General features: G+C 52.4%; 1 protein-coding gene across 1 annotated transcript in view; it reads left to right on the top strand.

Annotated features, from left to right (window-relative positions):
- The window catches only part of LOC140410319 (uncharacterized), a 70,944-nt gene extending 49,165 nt beyond the window's left edge, over positions 1-21,779 (top strand). The window contains exon 2 of the mRNA XM_072498313.1: positions 20,611-21,779. Coding sequence (XP_072354414.1) covers positions 20,658-21,458 — 801 coding nt within the window. The 5' untranslated portion in view covers positions 20,611-20,657 and the 3' untranslated portion in view covers positions 21,459-21,779. The remainder of the gene's footprint in view (positions 1-20,610) is intronic.
- Positions 21,780-22,013: the final 234 nt, after the last annotated feature.

Below are 22,013 nucleotides of genomic sequence, written 5' to 3'. Positions count from 1 at the left end.
CAATCCCTAAACAAATCCCACTGCCCCGCTCTCTCCCCATAGCCCTGTATCAATCCCCAAATTAATCCCACTGCCCCACTCTCTCCCCATCGCCCTGTATCAATCCTCAAACTCATCCCACTGCCCCACTCTCTCCCCTTAGCCCTGTATCAATCCCCAAACTAATCCCACTGTCCCACTCTCTCCATAGCCCTGTATCAATCCCCAAACTAATCCCACTGCCCCACTCTCTCCGCATATCTCTGTACCCATCCCCAAACTAATCCCACTGCCCTGCTGTCTCTCCACAGCCCTGTATCAATCCCCAAACTAATCCAACTGCCCCACTCCCCACAGCCCTGTATCAGTCCCCAAACTAATCCCACTGCCCTGCTCTCTCCCCATAGCCCTATATCAATCCCCAAACAAATCCCACTGCCTCACTCTTTCCCCATATCCCTCTATCAATCCCCAAACTAATCCCACTGCCCCACTCTCTACCCATCACGCTGAATCAATCCCTAAACTAATCCCACTGCCCCACTCTCTCCCCAAATCCCTGTATCAAACCCCAAACTAATCCCACTGCCCCACTCTCTCCCCATAGCCCTGTATCAATCCCCAAACAAATCCCTCTGCACCACTCTCTCCCCGTAGCCCTGTCTCAATCCCCAAACTAATCCCACTGCCGTACTCTCTCCCCATATTCCTGTATCAATCCCCAAACGAATCCAACTGCCCTGCTCTCTCCTCATAGCCCTGTATAAATCCCAAAACTAATCCCACTGCCCCGCTCTCTCCCCGTAGCCCTGTATCAATCCCCAAACTAATCCCACTGCCCCGCTCTCTCCCCATACCCGTGTATCAATCCCCAAACTAATCCCACTGCCCCACGATCTTCCCATAGCCCTGTATCCATCCCCAAACCAATCGCACTACCCCACTCTCTCCACATATCCCTGTATCAATCCCCAAATTAATCCCACTGCCCCGCACTCTCCCCATATCCCTCTATCAATCCCCAAACTAATCCCACTGCCCTGCTCTCTCCCCATAGCCATGTATCAATCACCAAACTAATCCCACTGCCCTGCTCTCTCCCCATAGCCCTTTATCAATCCTCAAACTAATCCCACTGCCCCGAGCTCTCCCCATATCTCTGCATCAATCCGCAAACTAATCCCACTGCCCTGCTCTCTCCTCATAGCTCTGAATCAAACCCAAACTAATCCCACTGCCCTGCTCTCTCCCCATAGCCCTGAATCAATCCCCAAACAAATCCCACTGCCTCACTCTCTCCCCATAGCCCTGTACCCATCCCCATACTGATCCCACTGCTCCGCTATCTCCCGATAGCCCGATATCAATCTCCAAACTTATCCACTGCCCCATCCTCTCCCCAAATCCCTGTATTAAACCACAAACTAATCCCACTCTCCCCGTAGCCATGTATCAATCCAAAAACTAATCCCACTGCCCCGCTCTCTCCCCATAGCCCTGTATCAATCCCTAAACAAATCCCACTGCCCCACTCTCTCCCCATAGCCCTGTATCAATCCCCAAATTAATCCCACGGCCCTGCTCTCTCCCCATAGCCCTGTATCAATCCCCAAACTAATCCCACTGCCCCACTCTCTCCCCATAGCCCTGTATCAATCCCCAAATTTATCCCACTGCCCCACTCTCTCCCCATAGCCCTGTATCAATCCCTAAACTAATCCCACTGACCCACTCTCTCCCCATAGCCATGTATCAATCACCAAACTAATCCCACTGGCTCACTCTCTCCCCATAGCCCTGTACCCATCCCCAAACTAATCCCACTGCCCCGCTATCTCCCCATAGCCCTATATCAATTCTCAAACTAATCCCACTGCCCCGAGCTCTCCCCATATCTCTGTATCAATCCCCAATCTAATCCCACTGCCCTGCTCTCTCCCCATAGCCCTGAATCAATCACCAAACAAATCCCACTGGCTCACTCTCTCCCCATAGCCCTGTACCCATCCCCAAACTAATCCCACTGCCCCGCTCTCTCCCTATAGCCCTGTATCAATCCCCAAACTTATCCACTGCCCCATCCTCTCCCCAAATCCCTGCATCAAACCACAAACTAATCCCACTCACCCCGTAGCCCTGTATCAATCCAAAAACTAATCCCACTGCCCCGCTCTCGCCCCATAGCCCTGTATCAATCCCTAAACAAATCCCACTGCCCCGCTCTCTCCCCATAGCCCTGTATCAATCCCCAAATTAATCCCACTGCCCCACTCTCTCCCCATCGCCCTGTATCAATCCTCAAACTCATCCCACTGCCCCACTCTCTCCCCTTAGCCCTGTATCAATCCCCAAACTAATCCCACTGTCCCAATCTCTCCATAGCCCTGTATCAATCCCCAAACTAATCCCACTGCCCCACTCTCTCCGCATATCTCTGTACCCATCCCCAAACTAATCCCACTGCCCTGCTCTCTCTCCACAGCCCTGTATCAATCCCCAAACTAATCCAACTGCCCCACTCCCCACAGCCCTGTATCAGTCCCCAAACTAATCCCACTGCCCTGCTCTCTCCCCATAGCCCTATATCAATCCCCAAACAAATCCCACTGCCTCACTCTTTCCCCATATCCCTCTATCAATCACCAAACTAATCCCACTGCCCTGCTCTCTCCCCATAGCCATGTATCAATCCTCAAACTAATCCCACTGCCCCGAGCTCTCCCCATATCTCTGTATCAATCCCCAAACTAATCCCACTGCCCTGCTCTCTCCCCATAGCCCTGAATCAATCCCCAGACTATTCCCACTGCCCTGCTCTCTCCCCATAGCCGTGTATCAATCCCCAAACTAATCCCACTGCCCTGCTCCCTCCCCATAGCCCTGAATCAATCCCCAAACTAATCCCACTGCTTCGCTCTCTCCCAATATCCCTGTATGAATCCCCAAACTAATCCGACTGCCGTACTCACTCCCCGTAGCCCTGTATGAATCCCCAAACTAATCCCACTGCCCTGCTCTCTCCCCATAGCCCTGAATCAATCCCCAAACTAATCCCACTGCCCTGCTCTCTCCCCATAGCCGTGTATCAATCCCCAAACTGATCCCACTGCCTCACTCTCTCCCCATATCCCTGTACCCATCCCCAAACTAATCCCACTGCTTCGCTCTCTCCCCATAGCCCTGTATCAATCCCCAAACTAATCCCACTGCCCTGCTCTCTCCCCATACCCCTGTATCAATCCCCAAACTAATCCCACTGCCCTGCTCTCTCCCCACAGCCCTGTATCAGTCCCCAAACTAATCCCACTGCCCTGCTCTCTCCCCATAGCCCTGTATCAATCCCCAAACTCATCCCACTGCCCTGCTCTCTCCCATAGCCCTATATCAACGCCCAAACATATCCCACGCCCCCACTCTCTCCCCATAGCCCTGTATAAATCCCCAAACTAATCCCACTGCCCCACTCTCTCCCCATATCCCTGTATCAATCCACAAACCTATCCCACTATCTCCCCGTAGTCCAGTATCAATCCACAAACTAATACCACTGCCCCGCTCTCTCCCCTCGCCCTGTATCAATCCCTTAACCAATCCAACTGCCCCACACTCTCCCCATATCCCTGTATCAATCCCCAAACTAATATCACTGCCCCGCTCTCTCCCCAGAGACCTGTATCAATCCCAAAACGAATCCCACTGCCCCACTCTCTCCCCATAGCCCTATATCAATCCCCAAAGTAATCCCACTGCCCCACTCTCCCCCATATCCCTGTATCAATCCACAAACTTATCCCACTATCTCCCCGTAGTCCAGTATCAATCCACAAACTAATACCACTGCCCCGCTCTCTCCCCTCGCCCTGTATCAATCCCTTAACTAATCCAACTGCCCCACTCTCTCCCCATATCCCTGTATCAATCCCCAAACTAATCCCACTTCCCCACTCTCTCCCCACAGACCTGTATCAATCCCAAAACGAATCCCACTGCCCCACTCTCTCCCCATAGCCCTATATCAATCCCCAAACTAATCCCACTGCTCCACTCTCTCCCCGTAGCCCTTTATCAATCCCCAAACTAATCCCACTGCCGTGCTCTCTCCGCATAGCCCTGTATCAATCCCCAAACTAATCCTACTGCCCTGCTCTCTCCCCATAACCCTGCATCAATCCCCAAACTAATCCCACTGCCCCACTCTCCCCATAGCCCTGTATCAACAAAAAGATAGGCCCACTGCTCTCTCCTCATAGCTCAGTATTAATCCCACTGTCCCGCTCTCTCCTCATAACTCTGTATTAATCCCACTGTCCCGCTCTCTCCCCATAGCTTTGTATTAATCCCACTGTCCCGCTCTCTCCCGATAGCTCTGTATTAATACCACTGTCCCGCTCTCTCCCGATAGCTCTGTATTAATCCCACTGTCCCGCTCTCTCCTCATAGATCTGTATTAATCCCACTGTCCCGCTCTCTCCCCATAGCGCTGTATTAATCCCACTGTCCCGCTCTCCCTGATAGCTCTGTATTAATCCCACTGTCCCGCTCTCCCTGATAGCTCTGTATTAATCCCACTGTCCCGCTCTCCCTGATAGCTCTGTATTAATCCCACTGTCCCGCTCTCTCCTCATAGATCTGTATTAATCCCACTGTCCCGCTCTCTCCCCATAGCGCTGTATGAATCCCATTGTCCCGCTCTCCCTGATAGCTCTGTATTAATCCCACTGTCCCACTCTCTCCCCATAGCCCTGTATTAATCCCACTGTCTCGCTCTCTCCCCATAGCGCTGTATTAATCCCACTGTCCTGCTCTCCCTGATATATCTGTATTAATCCCACTGTCCCGCCTTCTCCCCATAGCTCTGTATTAATCCTACTGTCCCGCTCTCCCTGATAGCTCTGTATTAATCCCACTGTCCCGCTCTCTCCCCATAGCTCTGTATTAATCCCACTGTCTGGCTCTCTCCCTGATAGCTCTGTATTAATCCCACTGTCTCGCTCTCTCCCCATAGCGCTGTATTAATCCCACTGTCCCGCTCTCCCTGGTAGCTCTGTATTAATCCCACTGTCCCACCTTCTCCTCATAGCTCTGCATTATTCCCACTGTCCCGCTGTCTCCCCATAGCTCTGTATTAATACCACTGTCCCGCTCTCCCGATAGCTCTGTATGAATCCCAGTGTCCCGCTCTCTCCCCATAGCTCTGTATTAATCCCACTGTCCCGCTCTCTCCCCATAGCTCTGTATCAATCCCACTGTGCCACTCTCTCCCCATAGCTCTGTATTAATCCCACTGTCCCGCTCTCTCCCCATAGTGCTGTATTAATCCCACTGTCCTGCTCTCCCTGATAGCTCTGTATTAATCCCACTGTCTTGCTCTCTCCCGATAGCTCTGTATTAATCCCACTGTCCCGCTCTCTCCTCATAGATCTGTATTAATCCCACTGTCTCGCTCTCTCCCCATAGCGCTGCATTAATCCCACTGTCCCGCTCTCCCTGATAGCTCTGTATTAATCCCACTGTCCCGCTCTCCCTGATAGCTCTGTATTAATCCCACTGTCCCGCTCTCCCTGATAGCTCTGTATTAATCCCACTGTCCCGCTCTCTCCTCATAGATCTGTATTAATCCCACTGTCCCGCTCTCTCCCCATAACGCTGTATTAATCCCACTGTCTCGCTCTCTCCCCATAGCGCTGTATTAATCCCACTGTCCCGCTCTCCCTGATAGCTCTGTATTAATCCCACTGTCCCGCTCTCTCCCCATAGCTCTGTATTAATCCCACTGTCTCGCTCTCTCCCCATAGTGCTGTATTAATCCCACTGTCCTGCTCTCCCTGATAGCTCTGTATTAATCCCACTGTCCCGCCTTCTCCCCATAGCTCTGTATTAATCCCACTGTCCCGCTCTCCCTGATAGCTCTGTATTAATCCCACTGTCCCGCTCTCTCCCCATTGCTCTGTATTAATCCCACTGCCTCGCTCTCTCCCAATAGCTCTGTATTAATCCCACTGTCCCGCTCTCTCCCGATAGCTCTGTATTAATCCCACTGTCCTGCTCTCTCCCGATAGCTCTGTATTAATCCCACTGTCCCACTGTCTCCCCATAGCTCTGTATTAATCCCACTGTCCTGCTCTCTCCCGATAGCTCTGTATTAATCCCACTGTCACGCTCTCACCCCATAGCTCTGTATTGATCCCACTGTCCCGCTGTCTCCCCATAGCTCTGTATTAATCCCACTGTCCCTCTCTCTCCCCATAGCTCTGTATTAATCCCACTGTCCCACTCTCTCCCGATAGCTCTGTGTTAATCCCACTGTCCCTCTCTCTCCCCAGAGCTCTGTATCAATCCCAAAACTAATCCTACTGCCCCACTCTCTCCCATTAGCCTGTATCAATCCAAACTAATCCCACTGCCCACTCTCTCCCCAAGCCCTGTATCAATCACCAAACTAATCCCACTGCCCCACTCTCTCCCCATTGCTCTGTATCAATCGCCAAACTAATCCCACTGCCCCACTCTCTCCCCATAGACCTGTATCAATCCCCAAACTAGTCCAACTGCCCCTTCTCTCCCCATATCCCTGTATCAATCCCCAAATTAATCCCAATGCCCCAATCTATCCCCATATTCCTGTATCAATCCCCAAACTAATCCCACTGCCCCACTCTCCCCATAGCCCTGTATCAACAAAAAGATAGGCCCACTGCTCTCTCCTCATAGCTCTGCATTAATCCCACTGTCCCGCTCTCTCCTCATAACTCTGTATTAATCCCACTGTCCCGCTCTCTCCCCATAGCTTTGTATTAATCCCACTGTCCCGCTCTCTCCCGATAGCTCTGTATTAATCCCACTGTCCCGCTCTCTCCCGATAGCTCTGTATTAATCCCACTGTCCCGCTCTCTCCTCATAGATCTGTATTAATCCCACTGTCCCGCTCTCTCCCCATAGCGCTGTATTAATCCCACTGTCCCGCTCTCCCTGATAGCTCTGTATTAATCCCACTGTCCCGCTCTCCCTGATAGCTCTGTATTAATCCCACTGTCCCGCTCTCCCTGATAGCTCTGTATTAATCCCACTGTCCCGCTCTCTCCTCATAGATCTGTATTAATCCCACTGTCCCGCTCTCTCCCCATAGCGCTGTATGAATCCCATTGTCCCGCTCTCCCTGATAGCTCTGTATTAATCCCACTGTCCCGCTCTCTCCCCATAGCCCTGTATTAATCCCACTGTCTCGCTCTCTCCCCATAGCGCTGTATTAATCCCACTGTCCTGCTCTCCCTGATATATCTGTATTAATCCCACTGTCCCGCCTTCTCCCCATAGCTCTGTATTAATCCTACTGTCCCGCTCTCCCTGATAGCTCTGTATTAATCCCACTGTCCCGCTCTCTCCCCATAGCTCTGTATTAATCCCACTGTCTGGCTCTCTCCCTGATAGCTCTGTATTATCATAGATTATCATAGAATTTACAGTGCAGAAGGAGGCCATTCGGCCCATCGAGTCTGCACCGGCTCTTGGAAAGAGCACCCTACCCAAGGTCAACACCTCCACCCTATCCCCATAACCCAGTAACCCCACCCAACACTAAGGGCAATTTTGGACACTAAGGGCAATTTATCATGGCCAATCCACCTAACCTGCACATCTTTGGACTGTGGGAGGAAACCGGAGCACCCGGAGGAAACCCACGCACACACAGGGAGGATATGCAGACTCCGCACAGACAGCGACCCAAGCCGGAATCGAACCTGGGACCCTGGAGCTGTGAAGCAATTGTGCTATCCACAATGCTACCGTGCTGCCCCACAATGCTACCGTGCTGCCCTCTCTGTATTAATCCCACTGTCCCACTCTCTCCCCATAGCTCTGTATTAATCCCACTGTCCCGCTTTCTCCCGATAGCTCTGTATTAATCCCACTGTCTCGCTCTCTCCCCATAGCGCTGTATTAATCCCACTGTCCCGCTCTCCCTGATAGCTCTGTATTAATCCCACTGTCCCACCTTCTCCTCATAGCTCTGCATTATTCCCACTGTCCCGCTGTCTCCCCATAGCTCTGTATTAATCCCACTGTCCCGCTCTCCCTGATAGCTCTGTATGAATCCCAGTGTCCCGCTCTCTCCCCATAGCTCTGTATTAATCCCACTGTCCCGCTCTCTCCCCATAGCTTTGTATCAATCCCACTGTGCCACTCTCTCCCCATAGCTCTGTATTAATCCCACTGTCCCGCTCTCTCCCCATAGCGCTGTATTAATCCCACTGTCCCGCTCTCCCTGATAGCTCTGTATTAATCCCACTGTCTTGCTCTCTCCCGATAGCTCTGTATTAATCCCACTGTCCCGCTCTCTCCTCATAGATCTGTATTAATCCCACTGTCTCGCTCTCTCCCCATAGCGCTGCATTAATCCCACTGTCCCGCTCTCCCTGATAGCTCTGTATTAATCCCACTGTCCCGCTCTCCCTGATAGCTCTGTATTAATCCCACTGTCCCGCTCTCCCTGATAGCTCTGTATTAATCCCACTGTCCCGCTCTCTCCTCATAGATCTGTATTAATCCCACTGTCCCGCTCTCTCCCCATAACGCTGTATTAATCCCACTGTCTCGCTCTCTCCCCATAGCGCTGTATTAATCCCACTGTCCCGCTCTCCCTGATAGCTCTGTATTAATCCCACTGTCCCGCTCTCTCCCCATAGCTCTGTATTAATCCCACTGTCTCGCTCTCTCCCCATAGTGCTGTATTAATCCCACTGTCCTGCTCTCCCTGATAGCTCTGTATTAATCCCACTGTTCCGCCTTCTCCCCATAGCTCTGTATTAATCCCACTGTCCCGCTCTCCCTGATGGCTCTGTATTAATCCCACTGTCCCGCTCTCTCCCCATTGCTCTGTATTAATCCCACTGCCTCGCTCTCTCCCGATAGCTCTGTATTAATCCCACTGTCCCGCTCTCTCCCGATAGCTCTGTATTAATCCCACTGTCCTGCTCTCTCCCGATAGCTCTGTATTAATCCCACTGTCCCACTCTCTCCCCATAGCTCTGTATTAATCCCACTGTCCCGCTTTCTCCCGATAGCTCTGTATTAATCCCACTGTCCCGCTTTCTCCCCATTGCTCTGTATTAATCCCACTGTCCTGCTTTCTCCCCATAGCTCTGTATTAATGCCACTGTCCCGCTCTCTCCCCATAGCTCTGTATTAATCCCACTGTCCCGCTCTCTCCTCATAGCTCTGTATTAATCCCACTGTCCCGCACTCTCCCCATAGCTCTGTATTAATCCCACTGTCCCACTCTCCTCATAGCTCTGTATTAATCCCACTGCCCCATTCTCCTCATAGCTCTGTATTAATCCCACTGTCCCGCCTTCTCCTCATAGATCTGTATCAATCCCACTGACTTGCTTTCTCCCCATAGTGCTGTATTAATCCCACTGTCCTGCTCTCCCTGATAGCTCTGTATTAATCCCACTGTCCCGCCTTCTCCCCATAGCTCTGTATTAATCCCACTCTCCCGCTCTCCCTGATAGCTCTGTATTAATCCCACTGTCCCGCTCTCTCCCCATTGCTCTGTATTAATCCCACTGCCTCGCTCTCTCCCAATAGCTCTGTATTAATCCCACTGTCCCGCTCTCTCCCGATAGCTCTGTATTAATCCCACTGTCCTGCTCTCTCCCGATAGCTCTGTATTAATCCCACTGTCCCACTGTCTCCCCATAGCTCTGTATTAATCCCACTGTCCTGCTCTCTCCCGATAGCTCTGTATTAATCCCAGTGTCACGCTCTCACCCCATAGCTCTGTATTGATCCCACTGTCCCGCTGTCTCCCCATAGCTCTGTATTAATCCCACTGTCCCTCTCTCTCCCCATAGCTCTGTATTAATCCCACTGTCCCACTCTCTCCCGATAGCTCTGTGTTAATCCCACTGTCCCTCTCTCTCCCCAGAGCTCTGTATCAATCCCAAAACTAATCCTACTGCCCCACTCTCTCCCATTAGCCTGTATCAATCCAAACTAATCCCACTGCCCACTCTCTCCCCAAGCCCTGTATCAATCACCAAACTAATCCCACTGCCCCACTCTCTCCCCATTGCTCTGTATCAATCGCCAAACTAATCCCACTGCCCCACTCTCTCCCCATAGACCTGTATCAATCCCCAAACTAGTCCAACTGCCCCTTCTCTCCCCATATCCCTGTATCAATCCCCAAATTAATCCCAATGCCCCAATCTATCCCCATATTCCTGTATCAATCCCCAAACTAATCCCACTGCCCCACTCTCCCCATAGCCCTGTATCAACAAAAAGATAGGCCCACTGCTCTCTCCTCATAGCTCTGCATTAATCCCACTGTCCCGCTCTCTCCTCATAACTCTGTATTAATCCCACTGTCCCGCTCTCTCCCCATAGCTTTGTATTAATCCCACTGTCCCGCTCTCTCCCGATAGCTCTGTATTAATCCCACTGTCCCGCTCTCTCCCGATAGCTCTGTATTAATCCCACTGTCCCGCTCTCTCCTCATAGATCTGTATTAATCCCACTGTCCCGCTCTCTCCCCATAGCGCTGTATTAATCCCACTGTCCCGCTCTCCCTGATAGCTCTGTATTAATCCCACTGTCCCGCTCTCCCTGATAGCTCTGTATTAATCCCACTGTCCCGCTCTCCCTGATAGCTCTGTATTAATCCCACTGTCCCGCTCTCTCCTCATAGATCTGTATTAATCCCACTGTCCCGCTCTCTCCCCATAGCGCTGTATGAATCCCATTGTCCCGCTCTCCCTGATAGCTCTGTATTAATCCCACTGTCCCGCTCTCTCCCCATAGCCCTGTATTAATCCCACTGTCTCGCTCTCTCCCCATAGCGCTGTATTAATCCCACTGTCCTGCTCTCCCTGATATATCTGTATTAATCCCACTGTCCCGCCTTCTCCCCATAGCTCTGTATTAATCCTACTGTCCCGCTCTCCCTGATAGCTCTGTATTAATCCCACTGTCCCGCTCTCTCCCCATAGCTCTGTATTAATCCCACTGTCTGGCTCTCTCCCTGATAGCTCTGTATTATCATAGATTATCATAGAATTTACAGTGCAGAAGGAGGCCATTCGGCCCATCGAGTCTGCACCGGCTCTTGGAAAGAGCACCCTACCCAAGGTCAACACCTCCACCCTATCCCCATAACCCAGTAACCCCACCCAACACTAAGGGCAATTTTGGACACTAAGGGCAATTTATCATGGCCAATCCACCTAACCTGCACATCTTTGGACTGTGGGAGGAAACCGGAGCACCCGGAGGAAACCCACGCACACACAGGGAGGATATGCAGACTCCGCACAGACAGCGACCCAAGCCGGAATCGAACCTGGGACCCTGGAGCTGTGAAGCAATTGTGCTATCCACAATGCTACCGTGCTGCCCCACAATGCTACCGTGCTGCCCTCTCTGTATTAATCCCACTGTCCCACTCTCTCCCCATAGCTCTGTATTAATCCCACTGTCCCGCTTTCTCCCGATAGCTCTGTATTAATCCCACTGTCTCGCTCTCTCCCCATAGCGCTGTATTAATCCCACTGTCCCGCTCTCCCTGATAGCTCTGTATTAATCCCACTGTCCCACCTTCTCCTCATAGCTCTGCATTATTCCCACTGTCCCGCTGTCTCCCCATAGCTCTGTATTAATCCCACTGTCCCGCTCTCCCTGATAGCTCTGTATGAATCCCAGTGTCCCGCTCTCTCCCCATAGCTCTGTATTAATCCCACTGTCCCGCTCTCTCCCCATAGCTTTGTATCAATCCCACTGTGCCACTCTCTCCCCATAGCTCTGTATTAATCCCACTGTCCCGCTCTCTCCCCATAGCGCTGTATTAATCCCACTGTCCCGCTCTCCCTGATAGCTCTGTATTAATCCCACTGTCTTGCTCTCTCCCGATAGCTCTGTATTAATCCCACTGTCCCGCTCTCTCCTCATAGATCTGTATTAATCCCACTGTCTCGCTCTCTCCCCATAGCACTGCATTAATCCCACTGTCCCGCTCTCCCTGATAGCTCTGTATTAATCCCACTGTCCCGCTCTCCCTGATAGCTCTGTATTAATCCCACTGTCCCGCTCTCCCTGATAGCTCTGTATTAATCCCACTGTCCCGCTCTCTCCTCATAGATCTGTATTAATCCCACTGTCCCGCTCTCTCCCCATAACGCTGTATTAATCCCACTGTCTCGCTCTCTCCCCATAGCGCTGTATTAATCCCACTGTCCCGCTCTCCCTGATAGCTCTGTATTAATCCCACTGTCCCGCTCTCTCCCCATAGCTCTGTATTAATCCCACTGTCTCGCTCTCTCCCCATAGTGCTGTATTAATCCCACTGTCCTGCTCTCCCTGATAGCTCTGTATTAATCCCACTGTTCCGCCTTCTCCCCATAGCTCTGTATTAATCCCACTGTCCCGCTCTCCCTGATGGCTCTGTATTAATCCCACTGTCCCGCTCTCTCCCCATTGCTCTGTATTAATCCCACTGCCTCGCTCTCTCCCGATAGCTCTGTATTAATCCCACTGTCCCGCTCTCTCCCGATAGCTCTGTATTAATCCCACTGTCCTGCTCTCTCCCGATAGCTCTGTATTAATCCCACTGTCCCACTCTCTCCCCATAGCTCTGTATTAATCCCACTGTCCCGCTTTCTCCCGATAGCTCTGTATTAATCCCACTGTCCCGCTTTCTCCCCATTGCTCTGTATTAATCCCACTGTCCTGCTTTCTCCCCATAGCTCTGTATTAATGCCACTGTCCCGCTCTCTCCCCATAGCTCTGTATTAATCCCACTGTCCCGCTCTCTCCTCATAGCTCTGTATTAATCCCACTGTCCCGCACTCTCCCCATAGCTCTGTATTAATCCCACTGTCCCACTCTCCTCATAGCTCTGTATTAATCCCACTGCCCCATTCTCCTCATAGCTCTGTATTAATCCCACTGTCCCGCCTTCTCCTCATAGATCTGTATCAATCCCACTGACTTGCTTTCTCCCCATAGCTCTGTATTAATCCCACTGTGCAGCTCTCTCCCAATAGCCCTGTATTAATCCCACTGTCCCGCTCTCTCCCGATAGCTCTGCATTAATCCCACTGTCCCACTCTCTCCCGATAGCTCCGTGTTAATCCCACTGTCCCTCTCTCTCCCCAGAGCTCTGTATCAATCCCAAAACTAATCCTACTGCCCCACTCTCTCCCATTAGCCCTGTATCAATCCAAACTAATCCCACTGCCCACTCTCTCCCCAAGCCCTGTATCAATCCCCAAACTAATCCCACTGCCCCACTCTCTCCCCATAGCCCTGTATCAATCGCCAAACTAATCCCACTGCCCCACTCTCCCCCCATAGCCCTGTATCAATCCCCAAACTAGTCCAACTGCCCCTTCTCTCCCCATATCCCTATATCAATCCCCAAATTAATCCCAATGCCCCAATCTATCCCCATATTCCTGTATCAATCCCCAAACTAATCCCACTGCCCTGCTCTCTCCCCATAACCCTGCATCAATCCCCAAACTAATCCCACTGCCCCACTCTCTCCCCATAGCCCTGTACCAATCCCCAAACTAATCCCACAGCCCCACTCTCTTCCCATAGCCCTGTAGCGATCCCCAAACTAATCCCACTTGCTCCCCATATCTCTGTATCAACGAACAAAGAAAGGTACAGCACAGGAACAGGTCCTTTGGCCCTCCAAGCCTGCGCCAACCATTCTGCCCATCTGAATTAAAACCTCCTACCCTTCTGAGGACCATATCCCTCTATTCCCATCCTATTCATGTATTTGTTAAGTCGCCCCCTCGCTCCCCCTAGCCTTGTTTTAATCTCTTCCTGTTGCTTCAACTCTCCCTATCTGTCACCTCCTCCAGCCCTTACAACCCTCTGAGATCTTAGCGTTCCTCTGATTCTGATATCCTGAGCATGTCCCAATTTCCATCGCTCTGCCATTGGCAGTCGGGACTTCAGCTGCTTGAGGCTCTAGGCTCCTCAATTCCCCCTCTAAACCTCTCCATCTCTCTTTCTCTCTCTTTCTGTCTCTCTCATTGACCAAGCTTTTAGTCACCTGTTCCTGATATGTCTTCACGTGGCTCAGTGATGAATTCTGTTTGATAACACTCATGTAGAGTTGCCCAGGGAATTTTCTAATAATAATCTTTTATTATCACAGTAGGCTTACATTAACACTGTACAAAGTCTTACAACACCAGGTTAAAGTCCAACAGGGTTGTTTCGATGTCACCAGCTTTCGGAGCGCTGCTCCTTCCTCAGGTGAATGAAGAGGTCTGTTCCAGAAACACATATATAGACAAATTCAAAGATGCCAAACAATGCTTGGAATGCGAGCATTAGCAGGTGATTAAATCTTTACAGATCCAGAGATGGGGTAACCCCAGGTTAAAGAGGTGTGAATTGTCTCAAGCCAGGACAGTTGGTAGGATTTTGCAGGCCAGATGGTGGGGGATTAATGTAATGTGACATGAATCCCAGGTCCCGGTTGAGGCCGCACTCATGTGTGCAGAACTTGGCTATAAGTTTCTGCTCGGCGATTCTGCGTTGTCGCGGGTCCTGAAGGCCGCCTTGGAGAACGCTTACCCGGAGATCAGAGGCTGAATGGCCTTGACTGCTGAAGTGTTCCCCGACTGGAAGGGAACATTCCTGCCTGGTGATTGTTGCGCGATGTCCGTTCATTCGTTGTCGCAGCGTCTGCATGGTCTCGCCAATGTACCACGCTTCGGGACATCCTTTCCTGCAGCGTATGAGGTAGACAACGTTGGCCGAGTCGCACGAGTATGTACCGCGTACCTGGTGGGTGGTGTTCTCACGTGTAATAGTGGTATCCATGTCGATGATCTGGCACGTCTTGCAGAGATTGCCATGACAGGGTTGTGTGGTGTCGTGGTCGCTGTTCTGAAGACTGGGTAGTTTGCTGCAAACAATGGTTCGTTTGAGGTTGCGCGGTTGTTTGAAGTTCTAGACTTCAAACAACCGCGCAACCTCAAACGAACCATTGTTTGCAGCAAACTACCCAGTCTTCAGAACAGTGACCACGACACCACACAACCCTGTCATGGCAATCTCTGCAAGACGTGCCAGATCATCGACATGGATACCACTATTACACGTGAGAACACCACCCACCAGGTACGCGGTACATACTCGTGCGACTCGGCCAACGTTGTCTACCTCATACGCTGCAGGAAAGGATGTCCCGAAGCGTGGTACATTGGCGAGACCATGCAGACGCTGCGACAACGAATGAACGGACATCGCGCAACAATCACCAGGCAGGAATATTCCCTTCCAGTCGGGGAACAGCTCAGCAGTCAAGGCCATTCAGCCTCTGATCTCCGGGTAAGCGTTCTCCAAGGCGGCCTTCAGGACCCGCGACAACGCAGAATCGCCGAGCAGAAACTTATAGCCAAGTTCCGCACACATGAGTGCGGCCTCAACCGGGACCTGGGATTCATGTCACATTACATTAATCCCCCACCATCTGGCCTGCGAAATCCTACCAACTGTCCTGGCTTGAGACAATTCACACCTCTTTAACCTGGGGTTACCCCATCTCTGGATCTGTAAAGATTTAATCACCTGCTAATGCTCGCATTCCAAGCATTGTTTGGCATCTTTGAATTTGTCTATATATGTGTTTCTGGAACAGATTTCTTCATTCACCTGAGGAAGGAGCAGCGCTCCGAAAGCTAGTGACATCAAAACAAACCTATTGGACTTTAACCTGGTGTTGTAAGACTTCGTACTGTGCTCACCCCAGTCCAACGCCGGCATCTCCACATCATGGCATACATTAACACTGCAATGAAGTTACTGTGAAAAGCCCCTAGTCGCCACATTCCGGCGCCTGTTCGGATCACAGAGGGAGAATTCAGAATCCTCAGCTGGTACGGGGATTGAACCCGCGCTGCTGGCCTTGTTCTGCATCACAAACCAGCTGTCTAGCCTACTAAGCTAAACCAGCCCCATTTTGCATTATTAATGGTGTTATGTAAATGTACATAACCGCAAGCTAGTTCTAACATAACGATGATAATACAGTTCACATCAATGTTGGCAGAAGATCACTGATTTATTGAAAGCAGGCTGTGCAGTCAAAACACTGACATTAACAGCGAAGCCTATTACGACTGTATTTGACTTTTGGAGGTGCCATCCTCCCCCAGTGCTCCAACTGTGGTCTAACTGAGGGATATGGAGACCAGAGGTCTAACTGAGGGATATGGGGACCAGAGGTCTAACTGAGGGATATGGGGACCAGAGGTCTAACTGAGGATTATGGAGACCAGAGGTCTAACTGAGGGATATGGAGTCCAGAGATCTAACTGAGGGATATGGAGACCAGAGGTTCAACTGAGGGATATGGAGAGCAGAGGTCTAACTGAGGGATATGGAGACAAGAACTGTGCAGTGTTTCAAGTGTGGTCTAACCGAGGGATATGGAGACCAGAACTGTACACAGTGCTCCCAGTGTGGTCTAACCGAGGGACATGGAGACCAGAACTGTACACAGTGCTCCCAGTGTGGTCTAACCGAGGGACATGGAGACCAGAACTGTACACAGTGCTCCCAGTGTGGTCTAACCGAGGGATATCGAGAGCAGAACTGTGCACAGTGCTCCCAGTGTGGTCTAACCGAGGGATATGGAGAGCAGAACTGTGCACAGTGCTCCCAGTGTTGTCTAACCGAGGGATATGGAGACCAGAACTGTGCACAGTGCTGCCAGTGTGGTCTAACCGAGGGATATGGAGACCAGAACTGTGCACAGTGCTCCCAGTGTGGTCTAACCGAGGGATATGGAGAGCAGAACTGTGCACAGTGCTTCCAGTGTGGTCTAACCGAGGGATATGGAGACCGGAACTGTGCACAGTGCTCCCAGTGTGGTCTAACCGAGGGATATGGAGAGCAGAACTGTGCACAGTGCTCCACATGTGGTCTAACAGAGGGATATAGAGACCAGAACTGTGCACAGTGCTCCACATGCGGTCTAACCGAGGGATATGGAGACCAGAACTGTGCACAGTGCTCCCAGTGTGGTCTAACCGAGGGATATGGAGACCGGAACTGTGCACAGTGCTCCCAGTGTGGTCTAACCGAGGGATATGGAGAGCAGAACTGTGCACAGTGCTCCACATGTGGTCTAACAGAGGGATATAGAGACCAGAACTGTGCACAGTGCTCCACATGTGGTCTAACCGAGGGATATGGAGACCAGAACTGTGCACAGTGCTCCCAGTGTGGTCTAACCGAGGGAAATGGAGACCAGAACTGTGCACAGTGCTCCACATGTGGTCTAACCGAGGGATATGGAGATTAGAACTGTGCACAGTGCTCCAAGTGTGGTCTAACCGAGGGATATGAGACCAGAACTGTGCACAGTGCTCCAAGTGTGGTCTGACCGACGGCTATGGAGACCAGAACTGTGCACAGTGCTCCCAGTGTGGTCTAACAGAGGGATATGGAGATTAGAACTGTGCACAGTGCTCCCAGTGTGGTCTAACCGAGAGATATGGAGAGCAGAACTGTGCACAGTGCTCCCAGTGTGGTCCAACTGAGGGATATGGAGAGCAGAACTGTGCACAGTGCTCCCAGTGTGGTCTAACAGAGGGATATGGAGACCAGAACTGTGCACAGTGCTCCCAGTGTGGTCTAACCGAGGGATATGGAGAGCAGAACTGTGCACAGTGCTCCAAGTGTGGTCTAACCGGGGAATATGGAGACCAGAACTGTGCACAGTGCTCCCAGTGTGGTCTAACCGGGGGATATGGTGAGCAGAACTGTGCACAGTGCTCCCAGTGTGGTCTAACCGATATGGAGACCAGAACTGTGCACAGTGCTCCCAGTGTGGTCTAACCGAGGGATATGGAGACCAGAACTGTACACAGTGCTCCCAGTGTGGTCTAACCGAGGGATATGGAGACCAGAACTGTGCTCAGTGCTCCCAGTGTGGTCTAACCAAGGGATATGGAGACCAGAACTGTGCACAGTGCTCACAGTGTGGTCTAACCGAGGGATATGGAGACCAGAACTGTGCACAGTGCTCCCAGTGTGGTCTAACCGAGGGACATGGAGAGCAGAACTGTGCACAGTGCTCCCAGTGTGGTCTAACCGAGGGATATGGAGACCGGAACTGTACACAGTGCTCCCAGTGTGGTCTAACCGAGTGGTATGGAGAGCAGAACTGTGCACAGTGCTCCACATGTGGTCTAACCGAGGGATATAGAGACCAGAACTGTGCACAGTGCTCCACATGTGGTCTAACCGAGGGATATGGAGACCAGAACTGTGCACAGTGCTCCCAGTGTGGTCTAACCGAGGAAAATGGAGACCAGAACTGTGCACAGTGCTCCACATGTGGTCTAACCGAGGGATATGGAGATTAGAACTGTGCACATTGCTCCAAGTGTGGTCTAACCGAGGGATATGAGACCAGAACTGTGCACAGTGCTCCAAGTGTGGTCTGACCGACGGCTATGGAGACCAGAACTGTGCACAGTGCTCCCAGTGTGGTCTAACCGAGGGATATGGAGAGCAGAACTATGCACAGTGCTCCCAGTGTGGTCTAACAGAGGGATATGGAGATTAGAACTGTGCACAGTGCTCCCAGTGTGGTCTAACCGAGAGATATGGAGAGCAGAACTGTGCACAGTGCTCCCAGTGTGGTCCAACTGAGGGATATGGAGAGCAGAACTGTGCACAGTGCTCCCAGTGTGGTCTAACCGATATGGAGACCAGAACTGTGCACAGTGCTCCCAGTGTGGTCTAACCGAGGGATATGGAGACCAGAACTGTACACAGTGGTCCCAGTGTGGTCTAACCGAGGGATATGGAGACCAGAACTGTGCTCAGTGCTCCCAGTGTGGTCTAACCGAGGGATATGGAGACCAGAACTGTGCACAGTGCTCCCAGTGTGGTCTGACCGAGGGACATGGAGAGCAGAACTGTGCACAGTGCTCCCAGTGTGGTCTAACCGAGGGATATGGAGACCGGAACTGTACACAGTGCTCCCCGTGTGGCCCAACCAAGGGATATGGAGACCAGAACTGTGCACAGTGCTCCCAGTGTGGTCTAACCAAGGGATATGGAGACCAGAACTGTGCACACTGCTCCACAGGGCATTGCGGATAGCACAATTGCTTCACAGCTCCAGGGACCCTGGTTCGATTCCAGCTTGGGTCACTGTCTGTGCGGAGTCTGCACGTCCTCCCCGTGTGTGCGTGGGTTTCCTCCGGGTGCTCCGGTTTCCTCCCATAGTCCAAAGCTGTGCATGTTAGGTGGATTGGCCGTGATAAATTGCCCTTAGTGCGAAAATTGCCCCTAGTGTTGGGTGGGGTTGCTGGGTTGTGGGGATAGGGTAGAGGTGTTGACCTTGGGTAGGGTGCTCTTTTCAGGAGCCGGTGCAGACTCGATGGGCCGGGTGGCCTCCTTCTGCACTGTATATTCTATGAAGTGTGGTCTAACTAAGGGATACGGAGACCAGAACTGTGCACAGTGCTCCCAGTGTGGTCTAACTGAGGGATATGGAGAGCAGAACTGTGCACAGTGCTCCCAGTGTGGTCTAACTGAGGGATATGGAGACTAACAAAGATTTATGAGTCTGCTCTCTGTTACCTTGTCGAAAAAGCTTTTGGATTTCTAAATATATTGGGTCAACCTCATTACCCTGAACTAACATTGCAATTCCTTCACAGTGTTCGGAAGGTTCGTCGGGCAAGACTGTCCTATTTGTGAGCAGTGATGGTCATCTTTTTACTGTAGCGTGATTTTGGATGAAGCCACACACAGTTTATTGTGTACAGTGCGGGCGGCATGTGGCGCAGTGCTCACTGCTGCCTCACGGCACCGAGGACTTGGGTTCGATCCCGGCCCTGGGTCACTGTCCGTGTGGAGTTCGCCCATTCTCCCCGTGCCTGCGTGGGTCTCACCCCACAACCCAAAAGATGCGCAGGGTAGGTGGATTGGCCACGCTAAATTGCCCCTCAATTGGGAAGAAAAATAATTGGGTACTCTAAATTTTGTACTCCTTGGCAAACAAAGGATATACTTCAGCGCGAGAGAATGCAAAGTTCACTGGGTTGATTTGTGGTATGAGAGGGATTGTCCAATGCGGTTCGATTGAGGCGATTGGGTCCATTTCCTCTGGCTGTTAGACGAATAAGAGGCAATCTCATTGGAATGTTTAATATGTTTTGCATGCACCTCTCAAATCCTCCGTGAACATGTTTGCCCCCTAGCTGGAAAACTGAGAGAAGGTTTGCAGCGTCAGGATGAGGAGGTGGCCCTTTGGACACTGCTCAGTCAGAGGGTTTTTGAACCTTTGTGAACCTCCGAGAGATGTGTGGACAGACACTCAAGACATGTTGGACATTGAGGGAATCGAAGGATATGAGGGGCAGGGGAGAGGGAGAGGAGGAAGACAATCAGCTACAGGCTCATTGAGTGGTCCCGAGGAAGCAAATGGTCCTCTTATTGTCTGGGCTGTGTCGACACGCTGTGATTTACGCGGGGAGTGGCGGGGGGGGGGGGGGGGGGGGGGGGGGGGGGTGGGGGGGGGTGGTAGTGGTGGTGGTGGAAACAGTGTGCTCAACGCAGACTTTGTTTTTGTGCCCTCAGGCGGAAGACGACGGTCGACCCTGGGAGGCGTCGCGCGGCCCTCGAGGATGGAGCCGGAGCGGGCGGAGGCTGAGGAGGAGGAGGAGGAGGACGATGAGGGGGTTCCCGTATTGGGAGCCGGCGGAGATGACGACGAGGACGGGGTGGGGGTGCCTTTTGGGTTGGTGGCGCCGCCCTGCCACTGTGCCGTGTGCGAGAAGGGCTTCAGCTGCCGCTCCCACCTGGAGCGCCACCTGCGGGTGCACACCGGGGAGAGACCTTTCGAGTGTGGCATCTGCGGGAACCGCTTCAACAGAGCCAGCAACCTGCGGCGCCACCAACAGCACCGTGCGGCGGCTGGAGGGCAGGGCCCCCTGGAGTGCAACATCTGCCACCGCCTCTTCTGCGTGACGGGCGACCTGGTACGGCACCGACGGGCGCACGCCGGCGAGCGGCCCTTCGAGTGCGGCGTCTGCGGCAAGCGCTTCTGCCGCCTGGCGGTGTTGGAAATCCACCAGCGTTACCACACCGGCGAGCGGCCATACCAGTGCCCGCTCTGCGCCAAGTGCTTCTACACGTCCAGCGAGCTGAACCGCCACTCGCGCACCCACACAGGCGAGCGGCCGTACGCGTGCCCGCTCTGCGCCAAGCGCTTCTACACGGCCAGCAAGCTGGCAGTCCACCGGCAGATCCACACAGGCGAGCGCCCCTTCCCCTGCCCCGACTGCCCCAAGCGCTTCTACACGGCGGGCAAGCTACGCCGGCACCAGCGTACCCACGGCACGGGCAGCCAGTTCATCTGCGGCGTCTGCGGCAAGACGTTCGCCCGCACCAGTCACCTCACCAATCACCAGCGCACCCATCGCTGAGGGGGGGTGGGGGTGGGGGCGAGCGGAGGGCGTCTCCGCCACGGGGAAAGAGCAAAGTCTGACTCTTGGTGCCCAGGAGCTGATGGAGGGACGCCGGGCGCCCAGACTCACTGGCACAGGGTAATGCGGACTGAGTGGAAGGGGCTGTGTTTCTCGGTGACGGGTGGACGCGAGGGGGGTTTGAAGGCCGGATGTGGTCTCTCTCTCTCTCTCACACTCTCACTTCTACACTCTGTTGCCCTGAATATCTCCCTCTCTCTGACTGTCTGCGTGCGCGGAACAGAATCTCAATATCTCAATAAACTATCAGGAAAGACACTATTCTGCTGACCTGTTACTGACTCGACACGCTTTCTGTCTCCCTCCCTCCCACACTCTCTCTCTCCCTCCCGTGCTCACTCTCCCTCCCTCCCACACTCTCTCTCTCCCTCCCGTGCTCACTCTCCCTCCAAACTCTCTCTCCCGTGCTCACTCTCCCTCCCTCCCACACTCTCTCTCCCTCCCGTGTTCACTCTCCCTCCCTCCCACACTCTCTCTCTCCCTCCCGTGCTCACT

The sequence above is a fragment of the Scyliorhinus torazame genome, chromosome 4 (genome assembly GCF_047496885.1).
Source record: "Scyliorhinus torazame isolate Kashiwa2021f chromosome 4, sScyTor2.1, whole genome shotgun sequence".
In the NCBI taxonomy this organism is placed as follows: domain Eukaryota; kingdom Metazoa; phylum Chordata; class Chondrichthyes; order Carcharhiniformes; family Scyliorhinidae; genus Scyliorhinus; species Scyliorhinus torazame.
This window is presented reverse-complemented; position numbering and strand designations above follow the sequence as displayed.